This window comes from Vipera berus, assembly GCF_964194415.1.
Source record: "Vipera berus genome assembly, chromosome: 7".
Lineage (NCBI taxonomy): Eukaryota > Metazoa > Chordata > Lepidosauria > Squamata > Viperidae > Vipera > Vipera berus.
This window is the reverse complement of record NC_138209.1, coordinates 14119509-14133186: the sequence shown is the minus strand read 5'-3', so window position 1 is coordinate 14133186 and position 13678 is coordinate 14119509. Positions and strand designations below refer to the sequence as shown.

Below are 13678 nucleotides of genomic sequence, written 5' to 3'. Positions count from 1 at the left end.
CCAAAAAAGGTGCCGGAACTCCGTTCTGAGCGTTCTATGAGAAAAAAAAAGCCCTGGGTAAAGCTATGTCTAAAGCAGTGTTTCTCAACCTTGGAGCAGTGCCTAAAAGCTTGGAAATGTTTTTATAATGCCCATGCTGTCTGGGGTATTCTCGGACCTGAAGTCCACACATCTTAAAGTTGCCTTGGTTAAATAACATGAACGTGTCGTGTATTTTCAATGAGGGGTCTTGGCATTTTGGAGACTTGGCATAGTGGGCTTCTGCCAAGCCCCACACTCCATCTGGGGAACAACCACTCAAAACCTCTGCCCGTACTTTTATTTTTCTACAGTAGTGATACTCTACAGACTTCCTAAGATTTTATTTATTCCGAGTGAAATTCAAGGTGCTAACAATGACATACAAAGCCCTACATGGCATGGGTCCGGACTACCTACGGGAGCACCTTCTGCCAATGTCAACGCCCCTCCGCCCTGTGCGCTCCCACAGAGAGGGCCTCCTCAGGGTGCCACCGCTCAAAGAATGTCGGCTGGTGGCCCCCAGGGGGAGGGCATTCTCAGTGGGTGCGCCAACCCTCTGGAACTGCTTGCCTACCGAAATCCGGACGGCCCCCGACCTTCGCACCTTCCGGCGCGACTTAAAAACTTACCTGTTCCAGCAGGCCGGCCTGGCCTGATAGCTCTTGGGGTCTCAGTTGTTTTTTACTATTGTTTTTACTATTGTTCAACTGTATACCTACCTTACTCTGTACACCGCCCCGAGTCCCTCGGGAGAAGGGCGGTATATAAAAACAAACAAACAAACAAATAAATAAATAAATTTATATCCTGCCTTTTTTTCCTGGAACATCAAAGTCATTGCAAAAGATTTATTCATGGAAGAGCAATCCTGAACGTAAGCTCTATGGTTGAGCAGATGCTTGAAAACGTACGTTTCTTATAAAGGTCTCCAGAATCATAACAAGCGTACCAGTATCGAGATCAACCTTTTCATTTAAAATTGCCTTACTGATGACCTACAGGTAGTTCCGGACTTAACAATCATAATGGAGCCTGCCCACTATAGTGGCACATTCCGACCATCGTCAAGTGGATCACCATTTAACTTACCCAATTTTTATGACTTTTTGCAGCAGTTGCTAAGCAAATCTTCATGGTCATTGAGTGAATCCACAGTCATTAAGCAAACCAATTGTTCGCTACGGGGCACTTTTTTGCCAAAAACAAACACCAGTTTTTGGCAAAATGTAAATCATAGTCATGTGATCGCAGGACGCCACTAACGCCCATAAATGGGTACAGCTTGCTGAGCACCTGAAATGCGGTACATGGGGGGGGGGGCAATTGGAACGATGGAACTGGGTCATTAGTGCCTTTGGGGGGGGTCTGTCGGAACTGAATGGTAATAAAGCAACCAGTCATATAAACCATACCTATACAGCCTGGGGCAGTGATGGCGAACCTTTTAGAGACCGAGTGCCCAAACTGCAACCCAAAAACCACTTATGTTTCATTGGGTGCCGGGTGGGCGTGGCCCTTTGGGTGGGCGTGGCCCATTGGGTGGGCATGGCTGCAGTGGTAACAGCAGACTGGGTGGGACTAAAAAGTTCAATCAATCAATTCCAACTTTGCGAGATCTTTTTTCCCCGCGAGAAGTTGAAATTGATTGATTGAACCTTTTTTTCTTCTTGCACACGGCGGCGGAGGCCTAAAGCGAAAAGGTTTTATAAAACCCAGCTGAAGGCCTAGGACTGGGGCGACGGTGCGCGTGCCCACAGAGAGGGCTCTGCGTGCCACCTTTGGCACCTTTGGCACCCCACCTTTGGCCTGGGGTGTAATGGGACCAAGAAGCATCTCCTTAAACAGAAACATCATTTCAGGCTCACGTGGAACAAAGTTGAACTGCTTTAATAAGATGCTCAGAGGTGGCTTGCTTACCTATTGCTCTCTAACAGTTTGTTTGTTTATTATTAAACTTCTATGCCGCCCATTTCGCTGAGGCAGCTTACAGTCACACAGTTAAAATACTGTATAAAACATTAGAACAATAAGTAACCATACATTTAAAATTCGGTTATTTCATATTTCTGTATGATGTCGCGATGTCAACCAGATTTACAGTATCACCAGGAAGAGTACCATAAATGTAGTTGTGTCACCGTTAGGCAGCTATTAACTCTGTTTGCATAATGTACATAATAACACCTCAAATCTTGTGCTGCTATTTTGGTAATAGCAGTCTAGCACTTGTTCTGTCAAGGAAATCATCGCCTTTTATTTGGGGGGTTTACCACAAGGTAGAAGAGAATGGAGAAGCGAACACTCAAAAAGTGTAGCACGCCTTTCTTTTGAAGCTAATTATTTAATAACATTTCCAGCTTTTCTTTTCTTTTCTTTTTTTCAAACATTTCAACACATTGCAAGACTTTTGCTAGATGTTCCCTGCTGCAGCTGTTGTATGCTTTTATGCTTACCTTATAACAGAAGGGTGGGGTGGGGGTGGAATTGCTGAGTCATTCTTTGCTGAGATTTTAAAAAATACTAATCCACTCTACCTGCTGAAAATCAGCTGGGAAAATTCCTGTCCCTCACAGTGATGCATTTTCTTTGATTGGCTTTTTTCTAGATCGTAAAGTCCAAACCAGAAAGAGCATCTCTGACGCCTTTAATGCTGCAGCCGAGACTGTCAGATGGAATTCCTCGCCTTAGCATCCATTTAACGGATAGTTTGTGTCCCAAGGAGATGGAGTTAGCTGATGAAATCTCCTTCCTAAACAGCTCTGCCTTCTTCACCAGGTTAGTGTCTCTTCTTTCTGCAAGGTCAGAGGCAAGGTTAGCTTCCAGATCACCTTCTGAGAGTGTTAACTGTGTGTTTGTGGGTACACAAAGCCCGCAGCTTAAGAACACTGCAGCAGGGGGCAAGTGCTTTAAGAAATCTTAGATGCTGAACAGCCAGCCATGGCTACCTTCAATTAGATACTCATTTTGTTTTAGTATTAATAGCAAAATGATCTTTTGCTTAGGTGCATGCCAAAAAGTCTGCAATGCTAACAGCACTATTAGAAATATGCCAGCAGATGTGTGTGGTTTTTGGTGTGCTCCCAGTTAAAGATCTCCAGGAAAATAGAACAGTTGATAACATAATGCAACCGTGCATATGACAAATTAGATTTTGTGAAATAGGCGTTAGCGTTAATAAGAAGGGTAAACTAAAGGAATGCTTCTATTTGTTAGATGTGTTCTTAATGAAACAAGGTGATACTGGAATGTGGTCTTATCTTGGCTCTATTTCAGTACTTGTAATGTGAGATTGGGGGGGGGGGAAACATAACCTTAAGCATTCCTTCCCATGACCTGCTTTAACTGCAGGAAAATAAGCAGATAAATCTTAAGAGTCTGCCAGTGAGGCAAAAATGTACGGCTTTTTCCACTTGAAGCCCGTAATTTTTTTTTAAAAAAAAATTCCTCATCTATGCCGAAAAGAGGTAAATGAAAATATTAGCAAAAAGGCAAGCTAGACCAAATTAGAATGTCACTGAAACCAAAGATCCTGCATGAACCTGAAAACCTTTGTATTTATAGCTGGCAAAATGTAAAGGGGCCGCTTTGCAGAGTAGCCCTGACTCCAGGTGCTGCAGATGTTTTGAGGTAGTGCCCTGTCATAGAAGACACCCTGTCTGAACAGAAGTGCTGAAGCAGCTGATGAAAAGTGCTGAAGTCGGTATCTGGCTGCAGGGGAAATGTCTTCTCTGTGTTTAACTGAAGTGGCTAGTTTGGCGTTGCGTGTTAATTCCATGCAGCCCTGACTTAGGGCACGGCCTCGTTCAGCTACCTTGAAGGATTACCTGGAGAAACTTGATCAAAGCAAGAAGACTTTCTCAAGAAGTCGTGGTATATCAGCCATGGCGTACCAAAACTTCCTCTGTGAAACCAGAAGAAGGTATACAGGTGGTCCTTGACTAACGACCATAAGTGAGCCCAAAATTTCTGTTGCTAAGCGAAACAATTGTTAAGTAAGTTTTGCCCCGTTTTACCACCTTTCTTGACACAGTTGTCAAGCCAATCACTGTTAACACAGTTGTTAAGTGAATCTGGCTTACCCATTGATTTTGCTTGTCAGAAGGCCACAAAAGGTGATCATCCTGACCCCAGAATACTGCAACAATCAGTTGCCAAGATCTGAGTTTTAATCACATGACTATGGGGATGCTGCAGTGGTTGTAAGTGTGAAAAACGGCCATAAGTCACTTTTTCTCAGGGCCGTTGTAACTTTAAATAGTTGCTAAACGAACTGTTGTAAGTTGAGGACTACTATTTCTGTAGCCTTGAGTTACTCATCACAAGGACCGACAAATTATGGATTAGAAGTTGGCTAGCTGAACTCCCCTTGGAGCCTAAGAATAGCATAGTGGTATAGTCAGAAATCAAATCCATTGGATTAAAGCACATTAGCACAGATACAAATCAGAACCAAATTTTGTGTTTCCCAGTATTGTTTTTGCTTCTTTACTTATTTGAAATGTACATTTTGGAGAAGATACTGCACTGCCTTTGTTTAAGGCAGTGGTAGCGAACCTATGGCACACGTGCCAGAGGTGGCACTCAGAGCCCTCTCTGTGGGCACATGCGCTGTCACCCCAGATAAAGGGACGCGGGCCCAGGATGCTCCCCTCCCCCTCTTCACGCGTGCAGAGTCCGGGAACAGCTGCGAGATCTGGGCGGGGAAAAGGGAACCTATAAAAGGAACAGGTGTTGGCAGGAGAGTGAGTGAGCAGCTTTTGGAAGCAACGGTGGGCAGCGAGCGAGTAAGCACGTGGCCTTTGGAAGCGACCAGTGGTGGGTTTCAAATAATTTAACAACTGGTTCTCCTGGCCGCCCCACCTGCCAGAGACCCCCTGGAACTCCCCAACCCTGCCCGGCCCTCACCACGAGTAACACTGAGGTGGCCATGCCCACCCAGTCTGCCATGAGCACCGCAGCCATGCCCTTGGCAATAAATAAGTGGGTTTTGGTTGTAGTTTGCGCACTCAGTCTGTAAAAGGTTCGCTATCACTGGTTTAAGGAATAATTTTTAAATAAAACACAAAATGTCATGGCTTCCTCCTTAAAGTAATGTTCTTTGTTTCCAGGAACATGTTATTTTTGTCTCCATAGCAATCAAGACAAATTTTCCTATTGCTATTTTGTTAAAATTTGCTAGGAATAGAACTGATGAAAGAAGAAACTGCTTTCTCAGCTTTTTTAGTATCTGTAAATCTAAAAAGAAAACCTGTAGTTTGGAAACCAGAAGTTAAATCCTACGTAGAAGCAAGTTATTAGGGGTGACCCTGGTTGTCTTTGCCATTCTATTTTTATAATCTACAGACACCATAATTGCCTACAAGGCTAAGCACCATAAGTTGGAGAGTCTACATGGTGACTACTTTTTGTGACCATTCCCAACTCTATGCCCTTCAGTTTTGTTATGACTTACCATGCCTATCTTCCCAGCCAGCACAGCTACCGGTAATATCAGATTTAATGTGACATGTACCTTACTTAGCATTTATTCCCTTGTAGTGAATAACCTTGGAACACTAAGTCTTACGATAGTAAAGTTTCTTCTCCTAAAGCGTGTGCATGTGTATTTCAGAGCATCTTGCTGTAGTTGCTGCTGACACTGCAAATCATAGATGAGTAGGGTATGCGCTATTATGCTCTGTCTTACAATTGTACAAGTAGTGCTGGTAAATGCCAATACAACACAATGCCAGTTTTATATATACTGTATATAAGTTGTTCAATTATAAGGTCATTCACTGAAGGACTATTGCAGGGGTAGGCAACCTTGGCTCTTCTATGACTTGTGGACTTCAACTCCCAGAATTCCTGAGCCAGCATGGTTGGCTCAGGAATTCTGGGAGTTGAAGTCCACGAGTCATAAAAGAGCCAAGGTTGCCTACCCGTGCATTACTGTTTTGACTCAAACCCATATTAATTGGTGGTTTTCCAAGCTAGTTTTCTCCCTTTTCTGGATGTGAGTGGTGCAGAGCTCCCAGGAGCCCTAACCAGCCTGGCCACTGGCAGGAAATTTTAAACACTGTACTCTAAAAATATCTGGAAAACACTATATTATCTACTGGCCCTGCAGGAATCATTTCCAGACTTATGAGTGACCCATTCACAAGTGACTTCTCCCTTTTTCTCTGTATATACTAGAAGTTTGCATTATTATACTATACAGATAGTCCTTGTCTTACTATCACAATTAAGCCAAAATTTCTGTTGTTAAGTGAGACATTTGTTAAGGGAGTTTTGCCCCACAATAAAATCTTTTTTGCTACAGTTGTTAAGTGAATCACTGCAGTTGCTAAGTTAGTAACATGGTTGTTAAGTGGATCTGGCTTCCCCATTGATCTTAACATACACATGTTAATGCAGCAGTCTCCAACACACAGCAGTTACAGCAGGAAACAGAAGAGAGAGCACCTCATCTGTGGAGCCTTCCCTTTTATACAAAGATCTTAAAGGGACACAGACCCAGCTGGCTCTTAAAGAGACATAGACCCTGCTGAGTCATTCCAACATTACATCATACATTACATCAGCTGATTAGCTTCTAAATCAGGGCTGTCAAACTGCTGGCCCAAAGGCTGGATACATCATGCCGAAACCGCGCCCACCCCATTGCCAGCAATGGAAAAAAAGTCGCGATATGTCGCAACCCGTCATGTGACATTGCGAGTTTGACCTCCCTGTTCTAAATCATTGCCTTGACAACTTTGCTTGTTAGAAGGTTGCAAAAAGAGATCACATGACCCCAGGACACTGTAGCCATCATAAATAGGAGTCAGTTGCCAAGAGTCTGAATTTTGACCACAGGGATGCTGCAACGGTCATGTGAAAGGGGGTCATAACTCATTTTTTTCAGTGCCGTTGTAACTTCAAATGGTCACTAGATGAACTGTGGTAAGTCAAGGACTGCCAGTCTGGCTTTCTTATCAAATTAGTAGTTCAGCATTTTTGGTATTGGGTGTTTTAATTTTTAAATTCTGCACAGTGTATAGTTTCAGTTCTGACGAGTTGTGTTCAATTTTATTCCATCCCTATGTTTGAGTGTTTAAATATACTTTTGATCAAATGTCATTATTTTCAGTGCTCTGTTTTTCAGGATATCCTGAACATTGTTCATACATTTAGCATTAACCATCCCATTGTTAAAACAAAAACCGTAGTACCTGCTTTCTTTACAGTACTTCTAAAATAAAAAATTACATTTAATCAATTATATCCAAATAATTGCCAAATCAGTGTATACAGTGTACCGTGTATACTGATAGTATCTTGCTACGTTAAGAAAGACCTGTTAAAAATAATTGTCCTTTTGAATGTTTAGTGCTGATCAGTAATGACTATCCCCATTAATATCAAATGGAATTAAATCAGGCTCCAGCGTTTTCTGTTGAATACAGAATGATACATGATACACAAATTAGCCTTCAATGCATAATCTGCTGTGACCTCAAAATTGTTATCTACTGCCACTCTGTCTAGAGTTGGCTAGAGCAGAGTTCATTGTTTAAAGCTGATAAAATAAGCAGGTTCCTATGTACTCTCTGAGTATTCTGCCAGAGATCTTAATATGCTGTTTGGTGATTACTTGGTTGTACCCACACCTATGGCATCTGCCAGGGAAAGCATATTGTGTCACCTTTAGGGTATGCTTGAATATTTCTAAAGTAAGACTTTGAGCCGTCATTCTATTTCCTAGTATGAGGAAAATTGCTTCATATTCTAAGAGGGAAAAATTTAGTCACCTGTTTCTATGGGACTGTCATAAACAGAGTGGAGATGTGTGTGTGTGTGTATGTATGTATGTAAATTTTTTGGATTGCTAACAAAGAATAAAAGGGAGACTGATATGGCCATTTCAAACTCATTTGTTCTCATCAGTCAACCATACCCTTCTGAGATTCAGACCTGGGCTGATTTCACATTAGGCAGTTGTTTTAACCTCTAAGCCACAGGCTCTTTCTCGCTTTGTTAGCTGAGAGGCAAGGGAGATATGTGTTGAGTATTTGTTAAGTATTTTAGAATACCTTGCCAGGCCCAAATACGGGCCAAACCTTATTGCCTGTATCAGCCTAACCTAAGGCCATCCACAAGCTGTAGTCGCAACTGTGACAACTCATTATTTGTGTAAATTTTTTGGATTGCTAACAAAGAATTAAAGGGAGACTGATATGACCATTTCAAACTCATTTGTTCTCATCCAAAAAATTTACACAAATAATGAGTTGTCACAGTTGCGACTACAGCTTGTGGATGGCCTTAGGTTAGGCTGATACAGGCAATAAGGTTTGGCCCGTGTATGTATATATATATATATATATATATATATATATATATATATATATATATATATATATATGTGTGTGTGTGTGTGTGTGTGTGTGTGTGTGTGTGTGTGTGTGTGTCTGTGTCTGTGTCTGTGTCTGTGCATTTGAAATCAGTAAAAATAAAAATGATGAACTCGGGATATAAGAAAAAATTCTTCTTTATAGCTGAGCTTTCGTCAACAAGCTATTGACATCATCAGAGCAAGGGCTGAATGATAAGGGAGTCAGTACATACACTTATATGGTAATAATAATGGTCAAATTGTGGAATGTGGCTGTGGCCTACTCGTGACAAGCTCGCTTGTGTATAATCACAGTGGTTCCGGCTTTGTTGGAAAAGCCGGTCTCTGGTTGATTTTTAAAAGTCGCGCCTAGTCACTTTTCCCAGTACCCTTGTAACTTCGAACGGTCACTAAATAAACCGTTGTCAGTCAAGGACTACCTGTACAGGAATAGTTGCAGATGTTTATTATATTCTTATTTATTAATCAAATTTATACAGCTGCCCAGCTCGCCAAAGGGTGACTCAAGGCAGTGCACAAAAGTAGATATAAACCACCAATTAAAGTTTATTCCAAATGCATCATTTATGGAGCCCTAAACAATATTAGTACATGATTGTAATATTTTTTTTCTCCCATAATCCTGACATTGCAAGTTGGTACATGAAAGCTGAACTTTTTAAAAGTTGGTGATGCTTAAATTTTGTGCTGTAGAAAACTCTGCATCAAAGAGGAAGAAAAATCATTAAAAAAAATTGTTGGAGTGGAGCCAATCCCCCAAATATGTATCACAGGAGCCTTTGTTGCCTGAGCTTTTGAAAAATACGTGTCTTTTTTTTTCCAAAAACTCAGTTATGTAACATTATTCATGGTGCCAGCATCCCACCATGGAATAAAGAATCGGATTGATTGCATAGGAGGGTGGAGACAAATGTACTCAAAAATTGAAGTGAGTCAGCTTGGAAAAAGTAACGCAACGACAGCCTAAAGCATGGCGAGAAAGAACCCTTTTCTTCTGTTAAATTCTTTTGGGTCATGAGATGATTACTTATTAACTGGCAAGGAGGGCAGCTTCTCAAGTGGGCAAGGCAATCTATACATTGGTAAACAAAGGCACATGTTCCTCTGATCCTTAGCTTCTGTATCATTACAGTTTAATCTTACAAGCACAACTTTTCCCTAGTTTGAATTCATTATCACTCCTCACTGCCAACTTGCCCCCACCCCACCCCACCCCACCCCTATTCCTTAAGTCGGGTAGGCAACCTCTGCTCTTTTATGACTCATGGACTTCAACTCCCAGAATTCCTGACCCAGCATGGCTGGCTCAGGAATTCTGGGAGTTGAAGTCCATGAGTCATAAAAGAGCAGAGGTTGCCTACCCCTGCCTTAGGTAAATTGGATGCAGAATTTGTGTAGCATCTCTGGTGCGGTTGGACTACAACAATTACACTGGGTTGATGTCCTTCAAGCAGTTTGACATGTTCAGTCAACAACCTGTAATTGAATGCTCCAAACAATGAAACAGTTATGAAGGGTTATTTTCCAAATTGAGAAGATGAAAGAGATGCTAACAAAGGGGGCAAAAAAGCGGTTAGCTATATATTAATATTGTGTGTGTGTGAAGCATCTTTCTACACTGTACCAACGTTAGTTGAATTAATATCCAGCAAAATACAGTTCTTGCTTTTTGAAACTTGCATAACTTTTAAAGGAATAACATCTGTTGGGTCACCAATGATACTGTAAAGCAGCAAACTTTGGAGAAAGGTCCATGTGTCTTCTCCCCCTTCCCCCACCCTGCCGCCACTTTATCTTGAGTAGTAACTCTCTTTAAAAGAAGAGACTGTCACTGTCTACAGCAGGGGTCTTCAAACTTGGCCCTTTTATGACTTGTGGACTTCAACTCCCAGAATTCCTCAGCCAGCGTGCCTGGCTGAGGAATTCTGGGAGTTGAAGTCCACAAGTCATAAAAGGGCCAGGTTTGAAGACTCCTGGTCTACAGCACAGACAGGCCACTCTAAAGGGGGTATCTTCCATCTGTTCATTCCGGAGGCAGTGCTTACACATTTTTCTAGTCAATTTCCTGACTGAGGGAAGAGTCCCTCCCCAGTTGTGGCCCTGCCTTACTCTAAAACGTGTACCTCCATGTGGCCAGAACATCAACTTAAGAACAGCTAATCTTCCTTACTTTTATTCATTTATTTATTAGAATTTTGTTTCACCTTTACTTAGAAGCAACTCAAGGCCGTATAATACTCCTTCCTCCTCCTATATATATGTATGCCTCCCAACAACTCTGTGAGGTGAGTTGGGCTGAGAGAGAGAGACTGGCCCAAAGTGACCCGGCCAGTTTTTATGCCTAAGATGGACTAGAACTCACCGTCTCCTGGTTTCTAGGCAAGCACCTTAACCAGTACACCAACTGACTCCCTTGTCCATGCATCCATGCATGCATATGTGTGTGTTTAGCAAGCTGGATTACTAGACCACAAATGACTTTACAGTGAATCAGCTCACAGACTGCTATTTCCTGGCTATAGAACCATCAGAGGATGGAATCCAATATCGGCACATCAGTGTACCGTGTCATCTCTGTGTCACATCCGCTCAAGGAAATACTGATAATGTTGTAGCTGCTAAGCTATCAACTATGGCAGCTTGTTTGCAGCCTGATCAGCATTCTTGAGATGGCCTGAATTCCCAAGAGATGTTCGGCTGCAGCCTGTGCTGCCCAGTTAGGCCTCACCTCCCGAGAACAACTTCATATGAAACACTAGCCCCCACCACCACCACCTCTACCCCAGAGAGGAAAAGGATGATGATCTCAGGAGTCTCCAGCTGGTACTGTCATGGAGAGAGGAGTGAGTAAGGGGCCAAAGAGGAGCAGCACCAAACCCTAGCAAACTCTCTACAATTACCAATTGTAACCCTAGCCCCTAATAATTGTAGAAGATAGATACCAGTTGACACCATTGTAGAGAAAGATAAGTTCTAAAGCAGGGGTGTCAAACTGCCGGGCCCCGAGACAGTTGCATCATGCGTAGGCCACGCCCACCCCAGCTCCAGCAATGCAAAAAAAAAGTCACGACATGTCATGTGACGCGGCGAGTTTGACACCCATGTTCTAAATGAAAGATGGATTTAGAAGCTCCTCCTTGGTTGGCAAACATTTCAGACAATTAACCTGAGAACCAATCCAAATCCCAAAAGAGGAAAGGTGTTATTCCTCAGTGAGAAAGATGACCAACAGTCACTGAAGTATCCATGTTTTTCCCAGAAGTCATACTTCCCAGAACTATTCAGGAAAGCTTGCACAGGGCCCTAGGCAGAAAGATCTAGAACAGGGGTCAGGAACCTGAAACAGTGAAAGAGCCATTCGGAACCGGTTCCCTCACAAAAGGAAAAACTGGGAGCCGCAAAAAATGTGTGCGCATGCGCGTACATGCGCACATGTGCAGAACAGGGTTTGACTGAAGAGTGGAGCCAAGGCGAGATATGCACCTACCCTGCATATTTGAATTGATTGGTTGAACTTTTTTAGTCCCATTTTTTTTTTTTTGGACTGCACATGGCAGAGGACTGGGAGCCGCAAGAGACGGCTGAAAGAGCCGCATGCGGCTCCGGAGCTGCGGGTTGCAGACCTGTGATCTAGAACTATCTAACCCTTTGAAGCCTCTGATGGACCCACTAGCTATAAGGTGTTCCCAGCAACTAGTGACACCACATATGCTTCCCACTGAGGTTTTTAACAACATCCTCAAATCCAAATGTGGATTTCCGAGGATAATAACTTGAGGTATTTCTTTTGTTGCTAAGAACTATACCTTCCCTCAGACTTTCTTAAGAGTTTCTCAAGAACTCTTAGTGGACACTTCTGTGGGAAGACACTAGTTCTGGGGCCCATAACGTGTAAAGTCATGGAAAATATCTCAAAGCATCCAGAAGACAGGCAGGGATTCCGCAGTGCAGAACACCACAACCGATTCCCTAGCCATAAGGGCTTTCCTCAGCACGTCCACATTTGCTAGAGCATTTGTTCTGTGGGGCCAAGAGTAGAATCCAATTCATTCCTCCTGAACACAAAGACAACTCAGATAGGACATGAATAAACTGTCCCAGTCTGTTACATCATAGATGCTAGCCTAGACAGCATCTGTTCTAAAAGAGAACCATGATAGCTAGCATGGATACTAGGAGGCAACTCTGAATGGAAAAGTGGAATATGGACTCTCTCAAAATTGGTCCAAGCCAAATTGGATTTTTCTGGTATATATATTTCCAAGAGATTGATTCTTTGAAAGGTAAATAGCCCAACCAAAGAACCTCCAAGATTACTCCCATCAACGCTGACAGGGCAAGCCAGTATAAACTGGGAACAAACCCCATTCCTTGCTAGCACTGACAATGTTCCCTAATTTTAAAGTTCTGCTTATCAAACAGTAAAGGAGCTTGTGCCTGAGTAAACTCCTTTTTCCTGAGTTAAAAGAGAAATCCAACACATCTCCATGTCCAGTTTTGAGTTTTCCAAGACTGTACCTGGAATCTGGTGGAGTTGTGAATTATGTGAAAAGTTGCTGCAGTTAACATACTTCTATGTAAAGCAAGATTGCATAAGTCCAAAGCGCTGGGTGTGCCTACCAAATCTCTCCAAAGTTTGAGGCTAATTTGAATATGATGTACAGAAGGAAGAGTTTATTATATATCTACACACAGTAATATCTATCTATCTATCTATCTATCTATCTATCTATCTATCTATCTATCTATCTATCTATCTCTAATCTACCTACCTACCTACCTTTCTATCTAAACAACAACCCTGTGAAGTGGGTTGGTCTGAGAGAGTGACTGGCCCAGAGTCACTCAATCAACTTTAATTGCTGAAGCTCATAGCCTCCTATTTTCTAGCCTGGTGCCTTAACCACTAGACCAGGCGTCAGCAACCTGAAACAGTGAAAGAGCCACTCGGAACCAGTTCCCTCACAAAAGGAAAAACTGGGAGCCGCAAAAAATGTGTGCGCAATGCGCGTATATGTGCGCATGCGCAGAACAGGGTTTGACTGAAGAGTGGAGCCAAGGCGAGATATGCACCTACCCTGCATATTTGAATTGATTGGTTGAACTTTTTTAGTCCCACTTTTTTTTTTGGGACTGCACATGGCAGAGGACTATGAGCCGCAGGAGACGGCTGAAAGAGCCGCATGCGGCTCTGGAGCCGCGGGTTGCAGACCTGTGCACTAGACCAAACTGGCTGTCCTGGGTTTTTAGCTTCATGTAATCCTCAAAACATGATAT

At 42.6% G+C, this 13678-nt stretch overlaps 1 protein-coding gene across 2 annotated transcripts in view; it reads left to right on the top strand.

Annotated features, from left to right (window-relative positions):
- The window catches only part of FAM13A (family with sequence similarity 13 member A), a gene marked incomplete at its 5' end in the record, with an annotated part of 152956 nt that overhangs the window by 54466 nt on the left and 84812 nt on the right, over positions 1 to 13678 (top strand). For both annotated transcript variants that reach the window (XM_081332705.1, XM_081332704.1), the window contains one exon: positions 2627 to 2796. In XM_081332705.1, the coding sequence (XP_081188831.1) occupies positions 2627 to 2796 (170 nt within the window). The remainder of the gene's footprint in view (positions 1 to 2626; positions 2797 to 13678) is intronic.